Consider the following 20,170-nt stretch of genomic DNA (forward strand, 5'->3'; position numbering starts at 1 on the left):
TTGCTTCCATCTCTGGCAGGGGGTGTTCTATCCCTGGGAAAGGGGAGCAGCCAGTGCCAGTGCCTTCCTCAGCATGAGCAGAGCTGGCAACAGCACTGGGAGGCCAGGAAAGCTGCTGGACTGGGCTGGGGACTGGGCTGGGGACTGGGCTGGGGACTGGGCTAACTGGAGCTTAACTGTGGCATGGAGGGACTGATCACCCTCCAGCCCCTCCCTGGAGCAGGTGGGTAAATCCTGGCTGGTCCTGAGCAATCACCACCCCCTGCTCCCTCCTCCAGTGACTGCAGATTTTTTGTTCTTTTTGTTCCTTCAGGAGGTCTAAACTTGGCTTTTTTTGGGTCAGTTTTCCTGAGTAGTTGTGAATTTAGGAGGTCGGGGAAGACAAAGGGCCAGTTCTGATGTCCCTGCTGCTGCCAGGCTGTCACCAGAGCCACCAAGGACAGCTCCACGTGCTCCTGTGCCTGGGCAGTGCCTGACACACCTGGGCTGATCCTCAGGGAGTGGCTGCTATGTCCCAACCCCCTCCCTGTGCTGTCCCCTTCCCTGGCACAGCCTGGGGTGACAGGGCTGGAGAAGCTCTTGGAAGTGACAGATTTGAACAGCCTGGCTGAGCTGCTCACACTCTTCTCACCACACACATCCCACTGCTCTAATGGAGACTTTTTTTTCCTTCAGGAGGTCTAAACTTGGCATTTTTGGGTCAGTTTTCTTGAGTGGTTGTGAATTTCACCAGCAGAAACACCCACGTGGCCTGGCCACTCTCATATAGACATGAAAGGGAGAAAAGAGATGAAAAGAACTCCCCAGAGAGAGCTGAATTATGCATGAGTCTTGCTATTCCCTTCTGCTGGTCCCAAACTCAGGCCAGTTTGTTATTTTGCTAACAGGAAAGAAAATAAAATAGCAACCTAGCTCCTTGTGACTTGAAAAGTCAGGCAATTCCTGCAGTCAGGGGTGTCACACCTGGTGTGAAAAAGCAGAGTCAGAGGAGCCATGCAGTGCTTTAACTCCCAAAGTGAGAAGTTCAACGTGGACTCCAAACCCCAGGGAAAATGAAACTATCACAGTGCAACTGCCTCAACCACTGCTGGACCAAAACTTCACTGAAGTGCATCATGACCTGAACCACAACTCATGCTTTTCCTCTGGAGTGAGAGTCAGGCTTAGGAAGGCAGGAGGAGGTGAAATTCACTTCTCTGTCTGTGGAATACTCATGGAATAATCATGATGAGGATGATGACAGGAGAGCTCAATTTTACATGGCACTTCTGTCAGATGTCTGAAGAGCTTCATGTGATCAAAGGGCACCGGGGGTTTGCTGGAAAAAACCCATGCTTGCTGCCCTGCCAGCTTGCTTTGGGCAAATTTCTGGATCTGGTGATTCCAGGAGAGTTATTCCATATTTTTAGCAGCTCTAAGCAGTTAATGCAAGTTTCCACATGTGGCTGGAGCAGCTTTTAGTGCCTCAGCTCCAAGAGTGAACTCCTGGGTGCTGACAAATCCTAGAGCCCAGATGAATTCCACCTTCTGGCCAAGACTCCAGTGCTCATGGGACAGCTCAAATCCCACAGGAAAACCCCCAACCTCAGCTAATCCCAGGTTCCTGACACAGCTCCTGAAAGCTCAGATTCCAGCATCTTTACTTTTTCATCTCCTTGGTCAGTGTAGGTGAATTACTTGCTGGGACCTGGTGGGAATGGATTGGCTGGTTCCTGTCTGTTCCATTCCTGGTGGGAACAACAACTGATAAAACTCTAGCAAAAGTCTGAAGACTTTTTCCTCAGAGACTTTAAAAAAATGTATTTTATACTATAAAGACTCCAATTAACACAGTCTTGAACTCCAGAAAGGGGGAAGGAGAGGAACTGTCTGCAATGTAAGCAGGGAGTGAAACCTGAGACTCCTATAATTTAGTTATATTAATTTGAATAAATCTTAATCAGGACCTAAGAATTAATAGGAAGCACCTCAGACTGTGTTTTCAGCCAGGCAGAAAAAGAATGAGTATACTATAAATTGTAAAATTATGTATCTCCTAGCTTTAATAATGAAATATGTAAAAGCTGATTATATATATATAATATATATGGAGAGAAACAGGAGCTCTGAGAGTCTCAAAGCTCTTGTGAGCCCATGCAGCAACCATAAAGTCTTAGAAAAAGAAGAAACTTTGAAGGTAAATGTGACCAACCTCCATTTTTATAAATAATTAGCACTTTTAGGGGGTTGCTTTTACCTAAGAATGTAAAATTTTTAAAGAATACATTAAAGCCAGAGCTTTGGGGGCACAGTGCCATCTAAATAAATCCAATTTATAAATATCTCCCAGCCATGGAAAAACTCAGGAATGAGAGGCAAACACTGATTTTCTCCTTCCCAGCCCAAGCTCCATGTTTTCAGAGCTCTGGTTTGGATGATGTTTAGAACTGAAAGTCTCCTGAGAAAGAGCAGATGGCTGAGGCACTGATCCTGCCAGATGCTGATTTTGTCTGGAGCCAGTCCAGGAGAGCACTTTAGCTTTGTGCTTAACTCTAAGCACGGGACTAACTCAAGGATTCTCCCATGCTCAAAGGTGAACCAGGACTGGATCCAGCACCCTGCAGGATCAGACACGGAACCATCTGGAACATCCACCTCCAAACCTGGAGCTGCAAACCCACTCCTGCAACCAGCAGCCCTGCAAGTCCAGCAGGTGATCCCAGCCAGAGCCCAGCAGAGCCAGGAGGCCCCAAATCCACTGCACATTCCCAGCCTGGATGTGTGGAACACCAGCCAGTGTCACCACAGGCACCTGGGGGACACTGAACAAGGAATCCTGCTGGGATCTCTGCACTTCACACAGGCAGGGGCACATCCCAGGGCTGTTGGAAGGGGTAGCAGGCAGGGAAGTGTCCAAGAAAGGTTTTCCCTCCTTCATTGTTCCAGGGAAGTGGCTTCAACCTGAGAGCTGCACACTCTGGAAATCAGAGCAGGCACCTGTGGCACTGTGACCACACCTCGTCACACTCCTGCTGCTGGGAGTGGAGGAAACAGGGCAGGATAAAGGGGGCAGGACCAACAATTCTCCAAGTGTTTCATGATCTCAGAGTCCTTATCAGCGTTCACATCACAGCACCCCTCGAGCTGAACCACTCTCACACTTTCTCAAGACTGAGGGAGACACAGAAGGTTTTGACCCAGAAGTCTTGGGAGAGTTTAAATAGGGTGGGTGACATCATTCTCAAACCCCAGCACTTGTAAACAGCAGAGATCTGGAATGATCCCAGCACTGGGGAATTCCAAGCATGCAAAGAACCCTCAGCAGCTTGGGAACCAGGAGCTGGGGGTGAGCATCCCCTGACATCATCCCCATCCCATCCCATCCCATCCCATCCCATCCCATCCCATCCCATCCCATCCCATCCCATCCCATCCCATCCCATCCCATCCCGTCCCGTCCCATCCCATCCCATCCCATCCCATCCCATCCCGTCCCATCCCATCCCATCCCACACATACCTTTGGTTTATCCCCCTGCCTCATGGGGGTGTTCTCAATGCTCCTGATCTTGTTTCCTATGACTGTGTTCTCTGAAACCACAACTTTTGGTCCCTCAGGATTGCACCTGGAGGTGGAAAAGCAGAGATGGTGTTCAAGGTAAGCAGGGAGGTGTATTTCAGTGAGAAAATGTCAATTTTAGACAAAAATCTTAGGTCGTAAATACTCCTAAGAACTGTTGCTGCTGGAGTCTGTTACATCTTTGTGAAATTCCTCCATTCCTTCTTTGCCACATTTCCAAATTATTTACAAGGCAACCTTGACAGAGGCAAACAAAATCAGTGCATGACCAGCAGTGAACCCCCCAGTCTTTGCAAAGATTAGAAATGGAAAATACTGGACAATTAATTAAATCATGTGAATTTTATCTGGCTAATATAAGTTATATTTCCAAATTCAAAATGCCAGTCACTCCAAACTGTGGGGAGGTGGATGTTGCTGAGTGTCTGCCTGTGCTCAGCATCCAACAGGAAGTGTGGGCTGAGGGAGTAGAATGGATAAATACTTTATAAATAAATAAAGAAGGCTCCTTTAAGGCTGCACATTCCACAGACAACACTTTTCAATCTTCATTTTGGAAGATGGGCAAGGAGCAGAGTGTGGAACACCTCATGTGGGAAGGTCCAGCTGCACCATCCAGGGCAAAAAAACTTTCTCATCTTCCTCGGCTTGGTAAGACTAAGCAGAGACACAGCTCTTATTCCTGCAAAGGCTTTGAGCCCACCAAAGTCTCAGGAGGTAAAATGGACTTTTACAGGCACTGATCAAGGGCTGGTGCTGCAGGAAAACCCTCCATAAATCAGCCATGCCTTTGCCAAAGCCACACAAAGCACAGGGGCAACACCCTGGGCCAGGGGAGGGTTTGAGGCTCTCAGAAGGGCCTAATTAGAAGATCTTGAGGGACTTCCTGCAAGGCACAATCCTGTCCTGAGGATGAGGGGGAAAAGCTCAGAGGAAGTAAAATCACATCCCAGCTCTAAGGAACAATGCTGGTGCTCAGGGATTCAAAGGGCACTGCTGAGGCAGAGTGGGGGGAGAGAAAGAGAGAGAGAGAGGAAGTCAGACAACAGAAGGAAATGGGGGCTGTGTCATTTCCCACAGGAATCCTCCTCCAGCTTCTGCTGCAGCAAGATAAGGCTGCCCCTGGGGCCAGCAGAGGTAGAGCCACTCTGCAATTGTATTTAAATTGATAAGATCAGAGAGCCAGAAAGCTGCAGCAAGGGTTATGTGAGGTCCTTTGCCACCAGGTCATTTGGATCTGGCTGAATTCAGCACTCATGGCCAATTCTCTCCCCCTAGACTGAAAGGTCTGGAAAAGATTTCGGGTCACCTCTGTGGTTTTCCTAGAGGATGCAGAACATGTTTCCATATGGTGTTTCCACCCTGCTCTCGTTGAACCCCTCCCAAGCAGGGCCCTGTGCCTCCTGCTGCCCTGCAGTGCCCACAAAGCCATGAGATCCCTGAGGTTATTCCCCCAGGAGCATGTAACTGGGGATACCTCCCTGGGGCAGGCACACAGGGGCACTCCCAAGCTCAGGCTGGATCACCCAACATCCCTGTCAGGTACAGAAATCCTGGGGAAGGATTCTCCCTGATTTTCCTGTCTCATGGCTTGCCATTCACAGCAACAAATGAGTGAGAAAATAAGCAATCCGCTATCCAGTAATTTCCTCCCTTGTTTTCTAGATCTGTATTCATTTTTTTAATGGGTGGAAAACCTGATTTCATCTCTCTCACTGCAGGGAGGAGCTGAAGTGGTCAGAATTGGGCAGGACCTGGCTCCTGCACGTTCCCAGGGGCTACCAGGGAAGCAATGGGCATCAGCCCGGGCCTCTCTCTGCAGACCCCTCTGCTCAGGGAGCTTCAGGAGCAAAGGGAAAGTCTCCTTAGGCAAATCTCCAAAGGCATCCTGGTTTTCCCTGGCCTCCTTCCTCTCTGGCAGCTTTAACCAGTGACTTTGCTGCGTGTTCACACCTCAGCCTGCAGCACAGAAGGGTTCCCAGTAAGACACAATTTCCTCTCCCAGCTTCAGGGACACCACGGGAGGCTGCCACAGGAGCCTGAGCCCAGCATGCAGAGTGAAGACAGCCCTTGGGAAGTGCCATGAACCCCATATGGATTTAAGGAAGCCAAGATTTCAGCAGGTTTGTCTGGGAAAAGCTCTTGCAGGGCAAAAGGTGTGTTAGCTCTGCCCACAAATCCTGCTGGTTATCCTTTGTCAAATATTCACAGCAATCAGCAGGGCTAAGAAAAGTCAGAGGGGCATTGCTGGTCAAGGTAAAGGAAAATTCAATGATCTTTAGTCACTTTAAACTTATTTAACACAATTCAGGAATACACAAGGTGCACAAACACAGCCAGACACCAGCTGGGCTCAGAACCCTGGAGATCTTCACTCTGCTTGTGATTTTAGCTCAGATAATTAGGATGGAGTGGAAAGAAAACCTGGCTGGAAATACCCAACAATTCAGGAGCATGTTCTTCCATAGGGAAGTCACTTACAGGGTGTCTGTGAGGCTGCAGGGCTGCCACTTCCACTCAATCCTTGGCTCAGGATTCCCACTTGCTGTGCACTGGAGTTCGTGTTTGCTTCTCAATTCCACCTTCACAACCTTATCAAAATCTGTTTCCTTTTCATAGATCTTGGGTCTCTCTAAAGACAAAAAAACCCACAAAATTCAAATGAGCAAATTTACATCCATAAAAGGTTTTGAAATATTTTGTTGGGAGAATGATGATCCAGTGAGGCTCCTGATGTTTGGGGGAATTCCCAGCAGTTCTGAAAATATTCCTTTACAGAAACAAGGGTGTTGGTTGTAGTATTTCACCAACACATTGCAATGCTACCACATTCATCCTAATCCCTTTCAAATGGTGTTAGGGACCTGCTGAACTTCTGGAAAATTCATGCCATGGAACATCTCTTGGTCACACCTTGGCTGCAGGAGCAGGATCAGTCCTGCACTGTGGGCAAAATGGAATTGGAGGGGTGATGTCCCTTCCTGAGAGGAACCTTTTCAAACAGCTGCAGTCACCAGTCCTCAGGGCTTTGGGAAAAAACATCTTTTTCACCTGGAGTCTTTCCTTTTCTGTGTGTGTGTAATGTGCACTGGATGGAGGGGAGAAGAGAGTGAGGAAGGAGTGGTGTGGGGAAAACACTTGGAGAGAAATGCCAAGAAATTCTCACCAGCCACGGTGAACGCCATTTAAAATGTCACGGCATTACTCACATCTGGAGGGGCCACAAGATCACACCCTCAGACTGGAAATCTCTCAAGAGCAAACTTTTTGTGACACTTTCAGGGCTGCTGGTTGCCAGCAGGAAAGAAAAGCTTTGTCCTGTCTCCTTGCAGCTCCCACGGGAAGGCACGGAAAGGAGAAAGAACGGGAAAAAAGCCCCCAGGTGAACTGAACTCTCCCTAACCTCGGCCAGGGTGGGTTTGAGTCTGGGGTGGAAGTACAGGCTCTTCCCTTGTGCAGACAGCTCTGCCCATCCCTGGCCATATCTCTTTGTCTCCTTCTCATAACAGGAAATCAAACAGATTTATTGGTGGGGTCCCTCTGTGGGACACCCCTGTGCAGCCAAGAGAGGCTGCTCTGCACTGAGGCCTTCTGACAAGCTGGGAAGTGAATGTAGATTAGATTTCTATTTTTTGGGCTAACTTATTTTTTCTGCTGTCAGGGAGGCCCCAGATATGTAAATATGAGCTATTGTGCACCTCATCAATCTTGAGCCCTTTCCCTCTTTTTTTTAAAATAGGGTTTTTTTGCCTTCCAGCCCTCTTAGGAGAGGACTGACCGGGCTGATCCCGTGTCTTGTTGGGACTCTCACTTGGCATTTCTCATGGTCAAGCTCTGAAAGATCTTCTGACCTCACCAGTGCCTGAAGAGACATCAGTATTTCCTTCTCCACCCCATGGAAGCATTGACTGGAGTAGGTTCAGTCATATCCCATCCTGTCATAAAACACTGGCTGTTTAAAGGACCTTCAGCAGGTCCTGATTAACATTTCCCCTGAGAAACCCAAATGCTGGCTCCTGCTTGGTGTGGCTCTCCTTGAGCTGAGCTGTAGGATTCCACATGCTTGGAGATTCCTGAGCAACTCACAGGACAAACTACTGGGACCAACAGTGAATTTCCTTACCTAGCATCCCATTTCCCATCAATAAATTATTTCTGATCATCAAAATAATTCTGTAAATTCTCCCAGGAGGGGGAAGCACATTTTTTATTATCTCAGACGTTTCTCTTTTCATCTGAAATCCTGTGCTCCACATGTCTGGCCTGACCTCCCAAGTGTGATTGCACTTGGAGAAAGACTCCAAGTTCAGTGTGAAAGGTTACACAAGTGGTGTGTGAAAGGTTACTCCAGTGTTGTTTGGGCTGTAAAAACAAAGCTTTACACACTTGGGCAGGGGGACTGGTGTTTGTGTGTGTGAAAGAGCATGGGGAGATAAGGATTGATCACAGTCATTTAATATCAGGACATTTTTCTATGTTCTTGGTTGACTACCATTTAATTTGTCCTTCTAAAAAAAAATCATAATTAAACTTGCTCCGACTCTAACAAGAACATACATGAGTGAGGAGTGCATACTTCATGCCACAATTATAGCACTATTAAATGTGACTTGAGACCTAAAATGAGTCCAAATGATTCATCAATTGAAATAATCATTATTTATGATCAAGCAATTATTTTTTTTAAGTGTGAGGGGAAATGCCTCCCTGTCCCTTCTGTCACATAACACAGGGTTGGGTGGTGGCTGATTGTGGGCACAAATTCAGAGACTGAAGAACTTTTCCAAGTGTCTGTGCCCTTCCCCTGCAGAGGGGGTGGTGGAGATGGTGTCACCCTGCAGGTGATGCTGCTCATCTGTACAGGATGGGGACAGGGCCCTGCAGGTGGCCCTGCTCACCTGTACAGGATGGGGACAGGGCTCTTCCCCGTGCCCCAGTGCTCCCCTGTCCCTGCAGGGTGCTGGCCCTGGAGCACTGAGGGTTTAGGGGGTGAAAGTGGGGTCCTCTTATGGGGGATATTTCCTGGGATGAAACCTTTCCAACCCCCTGCCCACTGCCATGGCCATTTCACCTCTGACTGTGTCCCTGCTGCAAGCTGGAGCTTTGTCCTTCTCCTTGCTGGGCCAAATCCTATTTGCTTCCATGGGTGATGGAAACCTGATTTTAATAGTTTAAGAGGTATTTTAATGAAAATTTTCATTGTTTCTGGTGGTTTGTAGAAATGTAGAGTGTGTAAAAGGAATGTTAGAATCCCTGCTGTGGTGTACCTGCATTCTTGCCAATCTCATACCATATTTTCAGAATTCTACAGCCATGATCTAATCTGTGCTAACAGCTGTGAAGAGAACTGGTTTCTGTGGTGGGCCTGACCTTCTGGACTGGCTCAGACTGGCTGGTTCCTCAGGGCTGGCCCTGTGGACAGGCTCTCACTTCAGCCTGCAGAGGGGCTCTGAGCCCAAAGCCTGGCATCACTGAGGGTGCACCTGGCAGAGCTTCTCTCTCTCACATTTGCTCGCTGGGCAGCACAGGGCTATGCACAAACCTTACCCCTGCTGGTGCCCAGTGTGGGCCAGGCTGGGGGTACAAATCCCTCTGCCAGCACTGCCAGAGCAGCTCTTTCCATCCCTTCCTTCCCCCTCCATTCCACTCTGGCTTCCCACCCCTCCTCCCCCAGCCCCTCCCAGGCCTTGGCCATGGCCCTCCTCAGGCTGAGCTCTCTCAAGCAGAAGCCAAACAAACCTTAAAAGCTTTCTGGTCCCTGGCAGTGTGAGGAAGAAGGGCTGTGCAGATGCCTTTAAATGTATCCAAAGAAATGGCTTTTCATCCTCTCTGGCTCCAAGTGTGATTGTATCCCCAGCTGGCCTTGCAGAGGTGCAATTGCTGCTGTGAGAGCTGACCTGAATAACTAAAGATTTGGCTGCTGCTGCACTGGGAAATGCAATCAAAAAGCACTTCTGCTTACTGCAGGTTTCAACCTGATCAGCATTATGCAAATCTCACCTTCCTCGCTGCTGTTATCTCTAGTTTGGGGCATTAGGAGCAGATAATATGTACAAGGATTAGGACATGAACCCCTCTGCAGGACTCGTCTCTCCCTAAATTCCTTGCAGGTGCCATGACGGGTTCTACACCTGTCACCCAAAGGAGCATCCAAATATAGAGGACAGCACAGAGGAAGTTTCTCTGCATTTTCTAAAGAAACTTTGCATTCCTTTCAGTGCCCTCTGACTGAACTGCTGCTTGTGCATCTTCCCCACTACCATTTAAACTGCTTCAGAAAATCTTTTCACATTAAGCACATCATTAAAATAACATAGAGAGGCCAGTGAAGCATTAATCTCAACCATAGGTACTTTGCTGGACAGGGGGCTTCATTAAAACACTTGATGGAGCTGCAACTTGTTTTCCATTTATCTTTTCTGTTTTCCAAAAAATATTTGCACCTGGGAGCCTTCCATCAGATGTTTGCACAGTACTTAATGGAAATACAAGTGAATATTCTGTAAGGTAGAGAGGGAACTTGCTAGGCTTGGACTGGGAAAGGGAGAAATTTCCCCTGAAGTAAAACCCAAATAGACAAAGTTGTCTGGGTTCACATTTCTTTCCTTTCCTTTTTATTAAAAGGAAAGAAAGAAAAGCACTGGGTGAAATGACCTGAAAACACAACTTTGGTTTCAGGCTGACCACTGCACTGTGTTTGAGCCTGGCAGATTTTGGCTGGGGTTGATTGTTGCTGGTTTGTTTTTTCCCCCATGCCCTGCACCCAGAGGTGCTCTCAGGTGGGTGCACAGCCCTGTCCCCATGGGATCTGAGAGGAAACAGCTGAAAACTGTGCCCAAAATCTCTCTGTGAGACACCACAGCCAGGAACAGAATTAGGGACAGGATTGTGCCCCTGCCTCATCTCCAGCTGCTCTCCTGTGACCCTCTGGAATGGGCTGGGAATGCCAGGGCTGGGGGAGAAGCAGGCACTTGGATCCAGGAGGAACAGATATTAAGAAAAACCACAGGGAATTTGACCTTCCCCAGAGGGAATTTTGGTGTTAAAATGGCAGTGCAGCTTGGTTTGCAGGGCCACATTAATTGAAATAAAGTTGCACCTAGAGGTATAGAAACAAAGGCGTCCATATTGTGAATTTAGTTACAGACACTTCAAAAATGCCACTTAAAAAAAAAAATCAGGATTGGCTGAGGAGGGTCAGCCAGGTCTCAGTTTAATGTCTGGCCCAGAGCTAAGGTAGGGAGTAACTCAGGGAAGTCAGTGGTCTTACTGGAAGAAGGGGGAATCTGAGTCTGGGCAACTGAATTACACAAATGATATCAGAAATTCAGTGTTAGTGGGCATTGGGTAGCTGGTGACTTGTACTTAGAGTGGGTTTTTCTGACCTGTGTCACTTCTGGATCTCTCCCTCTTCCCAGAGCAGGCAGAAATCTCTTTCTCAGTGCTCTCCCAGAGCTGTCATTCACCCCCAATGCAGCTCTGGGGCAAAAAAGAGGTTTCTCTCATCTGTCTCTCCCCATCTTGTTTCTTACAGAGTTCAGAAGGAAATGGGTAAATGAAGAGCTGCTCATTTTAAGCAGAGCAGGCAGTTTTCCAGGATTTTTCTCTCTGTCCCCTTTGCCTGCTTTCCAAAAATCAGTTAATGTACCTGCAGCTTGGCTGAGGGACAGCATGGGAAGCCCCAGCTGCCATTTCCCCCCTCACTGTGGGTTTTAGGGGCTGTCAGACCAAGATTGCTAATGCAAAGATGTGACTTCAATGCTTCAGATCCTTCTGGCAAGCTCCAGCAGGCCCCCACCTTCCTCTTCTTAAAATTGCTTTGGCCACTTCCAGCAAAATGAAAATAGCTCATCTGACTTTTCCATCAGGGGCTCTCCTGGGAGCTGCAAGTGTGCAGGGTTTGGATGATATCAGGGAAAAAACTCTTCAGGATTTGTTCATAAATGAGCAGGAAAGGGCTGCTGCAGCCTCCTTGCACTGCTGCATTTTTCTTTCATAAATCCCCAGAAAAAGTTGTTTCTCTCCTGCCTGTGCCTGATGACTGATGCTGGAAGCATGGACTGGAGCACTGCATCCTGCATCCATGGGCTACAGACACTGCTCCCAGAACCCAGGAGGAAAGCAAAGCCTTGGACTTGGAAATACCTTGGAACAGGGGCTGGATGAGTTTTATCTGGGGATTTCTAGTTGAGCTCAGCTGGCCCAGGAGGTGGAAAATTCGATTTTCTGCTTTGACTTCTGCCGAGTGGCTCATCCTCTGAGGAGATGGGCAGGAGCTGGATGTGCTCCACAAAGGAAACCCAGCCCTGGCAGGACTCTGGGGAAGGGACAGCATTGGTGTGGCTCAGTCCTTCAGCTGAACATTAGCTGCATTTCACCAAGAATCCAAAAAAAATTCTTTCTCAGTGTTCAGCTCAGGAATTTCAGTGACCCTTCCACACACAAGGGACTGTGGGATGTCCCCTGTGTCCTGCACTGGCTGCAGCTGAGATCCCCTACCCTAAAGCAATTTTCCTCTGCCCTGGCATAGCCCAGATGCATTCACCTCACCCCCAAGGCTCCTTCCCCTCTCCCTGCTCTGGCTTTGGGGGAGGTGATGGGGTTTTGTTCTCCACCACACATTTCTTGGCTTTTGTGGAGATCACTGGGGACTCCTTTGATGTCCACTCATCCCTTGCAAGCCAAGGAAAGTCAGGCAAAGAATTGCCTTTGATTTCTAAACCAAAATATGAAGAGCTGGCCTGACTAGAGAGTAGGGCAATGTGCATCATTCAGTGCAGTGGAGCTGCTCCTGCCTGGTAACAAATCGAGGTGTGACCAGTACCCTGCACCCCTTTCACTCCAGTCCTTCCCTGCAGAGAGGGAATTCACAGCAGCCTGAGTTTCTGCTGCCTGCTGTGGAGGTTATTTCCAGCCCTTAATCCTGCTTTTCTTACAGATACAACACAAGCCTGGGGGATCAAGGACTCTACAAGGGAATGCAACTTCAGTTGGCTGGAGCAGCTGGAACCCAAAGCTATATTTGCTGGAAGAGCCTTGAGGGAGCACAAGAGAGAAACTTTGGGACAAAGAAGAAAGGCAAAGTGGTGAAGGAGCTTATTCATCCCACTTTTGAATGAACTCGTGCTTCAGTACTCTCCTCACTCTCTAGGTGGTGGCCAGAGCACGCTGGCTGCTCCAAAAGGGCTCAGCAGGAGCCCTGAAGGACGCAGAGGGGTTGGACAAGGGTGAGGATGAAACACAGTCTGCTTGCCCAGAAATAGATTTGAGGGCGTTGTTTATGTTTTGTTCTGAGACTGCTTTGCACTCCAGCCTGGAATAACTCTTTTCTCCCACATTTCTCCTCCTTGGCTGGCTCAGATTTTCAGCCACCAGCTGTTTGCTAGCATTGTTCCTTCTCCTTGCTCCCTCCTTTCCAAATTCTTCAGGACATTATTTTCTTGAAGCTTTCCTCAGTAAGAATTTAATCAAACAAAACAAAACCACAGCAACCCGCCGCTTCTTGGACAGTGTTTGATGTGTAAATATGTAAAGAAGGAGTGTTTTGAAAATGCAATCAGCTACCTCCTGGGGACCTGAGTCCTACAAGGAGCCAAGGTGACTCCACACAGAGATATGTGCTCCTGCAAGAATAAATTCCAGCTGCAGTGGGAGCAGGGGTGACCAGAGGCACAGCTAAGCCCCTTCTTACAGAGGCATTTTTGGAATAGCAGCACGATTCTCCTCCAGGCCAAGCAGTTCCTTGCTGGACATTTTTCTCTCAGCTCCCACCCTGCAGCTCTGGAGTTATTTGCCCATTTTGCTCCCTCTCCACTTGATCCCTCTGCAGGTACTCCTCAGTTTTGTGACCAAATTGAACTTTGGGGGAAATAGCTCCTAATGTTTGACTCATTCCCATGGAATGAAACACCCTGTGCCCACAGTGAGGCAGAACTCTGGGATTTCTCCCAATTAAATACCCAGGAGGAGACTCCAAGGAAAGCTGCAGCAGTCCAGGTCAGGAGAGACACTGCCCACAGGGCTCAGGCAGGGCACTTCTGATCTTGCTCACATCCTGCTTAAAGGGTTCTCATCTGCTCCATTATTAGTGAATAAAACACACTGCCAAAATTCATACAGAGCAATCTGAGAGTCGAGCCCTGCTGCTGTTCATACTTTGTGCAAAACAATTCACAACAATTTAAACTTCAAACTTCCTCTGCACCCAGCCCAAAAATGCAGCTGATGGCTTTGTCACAGCACACTGAGTGCCAGCTGAGTACCTGGGGCACACTAACGATGGATTGTTGTGAAGAGACTCTCAGAAGAGGGGGCTGTGTGATTACTGATCATTTCTGCACTGCAGTGTCCCCATGCAGCAACAGAAACCATTCAAATGGCATTTCTCTCCTCATTCCAAAGTCTGCTTTCATAATTTTCCCTCTTCTCTCCAACAGTGTGGATCAGAACTCACTCCCTTAGATTCACCTCTGAAATAAAAGGCTGGCCCTGGATTTGGGGAGCAGTGCTGTTATTCAAACAGAAATTGCTCTTCACTCTCAGGGTACGTGGTTGTTACTCAGCAGGAGGTTTATCAGGTGCAGGCTCCACCTTTTAGACACGATGCAAAACTGATACTCCACCCACTGTGTCCACTTGAAGCCCAAGAGGATTTTTCCATCAGCTCCACTAATCCCTATGTTCAAATCCCAGCTTCAGTAATTGCAGGCTGCCTCTGGTTCTGAGCAGAGACATTAATCACACCTCCAGCTCAGAGGTGGTTTCTTTCAGATAATCCCTGCAGAAAGGGGCTACAAAGTGTGTTTTGGTCTCCTTCTCTTGTCTCAGAGTCTGCTGACACTCCAAGCAATTTAATCTATTCAGATGTGATACCCAGGTATCAGTCATGATGGCTGGAGATAAAGTGCCAAGTTATTTGTGGAGAGTTAAGGGAAAAATTCCAATCTGCTTTCAGTTTGGAGCTTCAGAGTGTACTTGAAAGGAAATCCCAGATCTGAAAAAGCAGCTCCTGAAAAAGCTGTCCCTGCCCTCTGATGGGAAGCACAAGAGAAAGGGCAGTTTGAAGCAGCTTCAAGAGCCCAGTTTGCCCTTTTTGGGCTCTACCCACATGAATCTCAGTCAAAAAAAAACAGTCTCTCCTGGGCTGAGTGCTTCACACAGAGCACATCAGGGTGGTGCTGCAGGGAAGAGCCTGGCAGGGATGGCAGGATTCCCTGCGTGCTGCAGGGATGGCAGGATTCCCTGGGTGCTGCAGGGATAGCAGAATTCCCTGGGTGCTGCAGGGATGGGAGAATTCCCTGGGTGCTGCAGGGATGGCAGGATTCCCTGGGTGCTGGGTGCCAATCCTGCTGCAGCCAAGCAAAACCTCCCTGTCTGCAGCCTCAGCTTTCACCCACGGCACCCCAGGCAGGTCTTTCCTTGTTCTGCTCTCATTCCCTGACTTCCTGTCACCAGAAAAGGGACACTTGCACTGTGGTTTTCCTATGCATAAGCACGGGACAGTTGGGGACACCCCTGCTGGACTTTGAGAAATGGTGGGGGGGGGGTTGCAATTAAATAATTATTGCTGATGAAGCCCTTGCTGGGCTGACCCCTGGAAAGGCTGAGGGAGAGCAGCACTGTGTGAGGGATGGGATGCTCCAAGCTTGGACAAACCATGGACATGAAAAGCTTGTGCAGGAGTGGTTTGATCCTGAAATAGCCTCTTGCTGACAGAAAAAGGCTCTGTTTGTTTTTGGTTGCCTGTTTGGGGAACAGCGGCTCCTCGAGGAAACGCTCCCTTGTGCACGCAAACACCAATATTTACCTTGACAAGATAGTTTATTATCATTCTTCATTTTCTCTTCCTTTGAACGTTTCCGTTCTCTGAAGAGGCAAAACCATTGTGTGGAAAAACAATCTCAAGTGGACAAATTATGCAGCTTAACACGTTCCTCCTGCTCAGCTGAGCTGCAGGACCTTACCATGAGCATGTTCTTGGCTCCCTCCTCTTCTAAATCACACATTAACTAATGTCTTATTTCAGGTTTTTAAGCTATCATATCTTATTTAACATTTTTAATAGGTCAGATGTACCTAAGTGACAAGTTCTCTATTTTTCAGACATTATTCCTTTCTGAAAGGTGAAATGAGAAAAACACAACTGCTGGAAGCAACAATACATAAGTATATAAAAACTGGACAACTGAGAATAGTTTTAGGTGTAAAGAGGGTAAGGACAGAAGAATTCACCACAGAAAAGAGAGCAAACCTGTCTCAGTAACTACTCACTGCACAAGTGGAAAATACAAGGGGAAAGCAGAGTAACTTTTGCTGAACTCCTACTTGGCCTCATAATTCAATCTCTGTTGCCAAATTCAATGGATTAAAAGAGGCAGTGGATGTGCAAAGAGACCGTGTGGCTCTGCCCTGCATTATCCACCCAGGGAGGCTAATAAATAGCTTCCCAATATCTGTTTTCCCTCTATGGCAAGTGAACCTGCTTCAGTGCACACCACAGTTTTCTCGAAATTCCCCTGAAAAAGAACTTGTCCCTCAAATGCTGCCAGCACAGAAGTGCCAGAACAGAAAGTACAGATTTAGAAAATGGATCTGGAGCAGGATGATGGACAGACATAAAAGCCAGGGCAGCTCCTCCAGTTCCTTCCGTCAGCCCCACTGGGACCCTTCCTGTCCCAGCAGATGTTCTCCAGTGCTCTGCCCAAGCTGCTTTTAAATCTCAAGGGATAAAACTTCCAGCCCTTCTCTTGGGAAACTGTGCCCCCAGTTCTAAGACCTCTCCACTCAATATCTTCCCAAGCTCCTATAAAAATGTGATGTTTGTGGCCTTTCCAGGCATTTCCACCTCCCTGTGTGGAGCCACTGTCCCAGCACTCAGTGCTGTGGCTGTGGGAGGTGCAGTGTCCCAGGGGAAGGGACTTGCATGACCCAGGGTCACACCAACTCCTCAGAGCAGCTGAAATGAGGGGTTCAGTGGTTCCTGAGGGAGGTGGTTCTCTGGGCAGTGCTAAACCCTGGGAAGTGCCACCCATTCCTGCTGACTGGTGCAGTAGGATCACACAAAATTGGATAACTAACCCAGCAGAAGGAATTATACACAACAAGTCCTTACCTGTCACCACCAGCTGCATGGTGAGGTTCTTGTAGAGGCCGTATTTGGGGTTGCTCAGGACCATGGTGTAGTTCCCAGCATGTTTTGGTCTCACATCTCGTATCCCCAGTCTGTATTTCAGTGGATCTGGCTCATAGCAGGTGTGGTTGTCCTTGATCAGTTTGCCATCCTTGTACCTGTGTGGGAAGTTCCATCAAGTTCTATCATGTCCCTGTCAACCCTCAGAAACCTTATCACCCACATTAGGGGCTAAAGGGTCATCCCAGCAAGGAAAATGCAGGTCTAGAATCACTGCTTGGATTGGATATTTATTCCTGTTACCCTTCCACACCAGAACTGATTCACACCTCCAGTGCTGTGGGATGGATTCATTCCACACAGGAAAAAGGTGGTTGATTTTATCTGAATGAACACTGCCTCCCACATGCTCAACTATGATCTAAAAGCCCCCAAATGAAACTGGACAGGCAACACAAAGAGTGGGAAATCATGGAACAGCAACATGTGTGTCACCAGTTTTAAAGAAGAGATGAATTCAGCAGAATTGTCTCTCAGGATGTCTCTGTGAGCCTTTAATGCTTCTGAACAAGTTAAACTCTGTGACCTGGAGAAGGCTGGTCCATAGGGAGGTCAGTGAGGAATTCCCAGCCTGGAATACTCCTTCAGGGCAGGAGAGCAGCATCTGCAGGAGAGGCTCCTCTCCACTGCTCACCCCACATGTGGGTTTATGGTTAGGAAACAGGCCAGGCTTTGCCACACACAGAGCTTTGGGCCTGGTGGAAGGATGCTGGGGCATCTCCCACTGCCTGAGGATGCTGGAAACTTCCTTTGCAGTCATAAAAACAACCATCCTGAGAGACCTCCAACATCAACAGCTGGGGCTCCAAGGGAAGGCAGCTCTGGTGGTCCCAGGCAGCCACCAAAGAGCACCGTGCTGAGCCCAGGAACAAAGGCTTGGCAGGGAGAAGGGGTCGGTCCCCACTGCAGCTCCCAAAACAACCCCATCCCTAAATAACAGCAGCAGTTAAAAACACCTCCTGGCACTGTTTCCACTAAAATTGGAGGATTTCATGTTATTTCACTGCTAATAAAATGCAGCAAGGCCAGCACTAAGCATCCTTCTGCTGCCTGCCAGGCTCTCAGCTGGCCGAGGGCAGGTGCTCCAGGGAAATGCCATCTTCTCTGCCAGGACAGGCACGCCCCTGCCAGCTGTCCCGTGGGATTTAATGCAGGTAAAGATGTAAAAGGCACTGGATGGGGTTGTTAAAGACAGAGCAGAAGAGAGGACAAGTGGTGAAAGGGTAAAGAGAGACTTGAATATCTCCTGGATTTGCTGTTGGTTGCCCCTTCTGTTTAGCAGATCCATTGCACTCCTGGTGGAGCCTTTGCTCAGGAGGATTCACTGCAAGGATCTGTTGGCACAGGATTGGAGGACATTAAAAGTTCTGGAGAGAAACAATTTCTTAGCTAAAAATATGTCCTTTTGCTGTTATCCCCTGCCCCTTGCAGACTGACCATCACTGCTGGGGGTAAGCAAGAAACCCTTCTCCAAGAGCTTTCTCCTTGTATCTCCCAAATCATTCTGTGTCCAGGGAAAGTGAAACACACTTTTTTTTTTCCTGCAGGGACCTTTCTTTCACAGCTAGGAGAAGAACACAGCCTGGGTGTGGGAAATGGAAAGACAGAAACTTCCAGTGACACTGAAGGGTTTGATCTGCAGCCTTGGGAGAAGCTTGGATTGATGTAAAAATAAAGTACACAGACATTAGGCAGAAAAACTATAAACTTATGTTTCTATAGTTGTAAGTAAGAATATGCCTTAAGGAAGTGAGAAACTGCATTGGGTGAGATGGTGAAGGGTTTATAGTGTAGGGGTGTAATTGTATAAACTAAGAATTTAGATGTTATAATAGAAACATGTATGTGCATGTGCGATAATAGCCCATTGAATAAAAGTATCCACAGTGCAGCAGAAGTGAGTAGAGGTGATAGATTAAACTGTGACAACTGTCCATTGGATCAGGAAGTTCTATACTGTCTTGTAATGAAGAAATTGTGACTACTATGAGCCATGGGCGACTGTGTGCTCTCTTAAATCTCATGGCCTTTGAGACTGATGTTTATCTGAGCAATAAATTGTTCTTAGCCCAACTGTGGTCCCATCCCTTCAATTAAAGCAGTGATAATAATACCTGGGCATGAGGGGTGGCTGGCCCAGCCTCCCAGAGCTCAGGAGCCCAGAGTGGAACCACAGCTGAGCTGAGCCCACAGCTCTGAGCACTCCCAGCTCCCATCCCTGACCCGTGTGGTGAGTGAGGAATGGTGATGATCTGTTCCAGACAGGATTCCTAAAGGAGACCAGGCATTCCTGCTGTTGCTGGGACACTCACCAGGTGACAGTGGGCCGAGGAAAGGCGTCCACCTTGGCAGCCAGCTTCAGGGACTTGTGTCCTGAGGTAATCTCGTAGTAAGGCCCTTTCTTGTGTGAGACTGTGATGTAGGGTTTTTCTGGGGAGAGAAATGAGCAGGGAGACTTGGAATGGCAGCTCTGCCACAGCACAGAGCTCACACCTGTGATTGCTCTGTTCCCACGAGGGATTTTTTTCAATACAGACCTGCACAGAGCCAAATGGATCAGGCTGTTCCCTCAGCTCCCCTGTGCAGCCCAGCCTCAGCCAGAAAGGGCTGTTCCCACATGAATTCACATGGAAAGCAGAGGATATGCACTTGCATTGCCCCTGGATTGGTGTGGGGAGTGCCCAGGGCATCTCTTGTCCATGTGGAGCCCACAGGATGGATTTTCCAGGGCCTCAGCAACCACACTTGGTGCCAGCTTTTTCAAGCAGTTCAGCTCCCTCAGACATCACAGAATCCCAGAATGGTTTGGGTCAGGAGGGACCTTAAAGCCCATCCAGTGCCACCCCTGCCATGGCAGGGACACCTTCCACTATCTCAGGCTGCTCCACCCTGGCCTGGGACACTGCCAGGGATCCAGGGGCAGCCACAGCTGCTCTGGGCACCTGTGCCAGAGCCTGCCCACCCTGCCAAGGAACAATTTCTGCCCACTATGCCATCTAAATGTACCTCTTGAAGACATGGGAGCTGACTGTCTTTGACTAATTAGAGGTTTTAGATGATTAATGGTTGACTTTCTCCCTAGTGCCATTTCAGTCAGCAGACAGAATTTACAGCCTGGCATTATCCTCTAAGCTGAGCACTGCTGGTTCCTGGTCCATCCTGGTTTGGCTGCAGCACTCACCATACACGGTGACAGTGACATTGGCCTCCAGCCTGGTGGCATTGAATGTCCTGCAGATGTACAGGCCTCCATCTTCCATGGTGACATTTTCAATTACCAGGCTGCTGCCGGCTTTGTACACCACATCACTCTGGTCCATTGTTCTCCTGGGGTGGGGGTGCTGGGAGTCACAAAAAACAGGGTCAAAAAGCAGAGTAAACTGGATTATTGTGTTCAGCCTTTCCAAGGCTGCCAGTGAAGGA

General features: G+C 48.4%; 1 protein-coding gene across 1 annotated transcript in view; it reads right to left on the reverse strand.

Moving 5' to 3' along the window:
• Positions 1-20,170, reverse strand: part of LOC103816498 (vascular endothelial growth factor receptor kdr-like) — a 125,968-nt gene that overhangs the window by 50,192 nt on the left and 55,606 nt on the right. The window contains exons 7-11 of the mRNA XM_030228894.2: positions 19,929-20,088; positions 19,060-19,177; positions 16,670-16,845; positions 6,040-6,190; positions 3,499-3,604 (exon numbers count right to left, since the gene is read on the reverse strand). Of these exons, the coding sequence (XP_030084754.2) occupies positions 3,499-3,604; positions 6,040-6,190; positions 16,670-16,845; positions 19,060-19,177; positions 19,929-20,088 (711 nt within the window). The remainder of the gene's footprint in view (positions 1-3,498; positions 3,605-6,039; positions 6,191-16,669; positions 16,846-19,059; positions 19,178-19,928; positions 20,089-20,170) is intronic.

The sequence above is a fragment of the Serinus canaria genome, chromosome 4A, assembly GCF_022539315.1.
Source record: "Serinus canaria isolate serCan28SL12 chromosome 4A, serCan2020, whole genome shotgun sequence".
Classification (NCBI taxonomy): Eukaryota; Metazoa; Chordata; class Aves; order Passeriformes; family Fringillidae; genus Serinus; species Serinus canaria.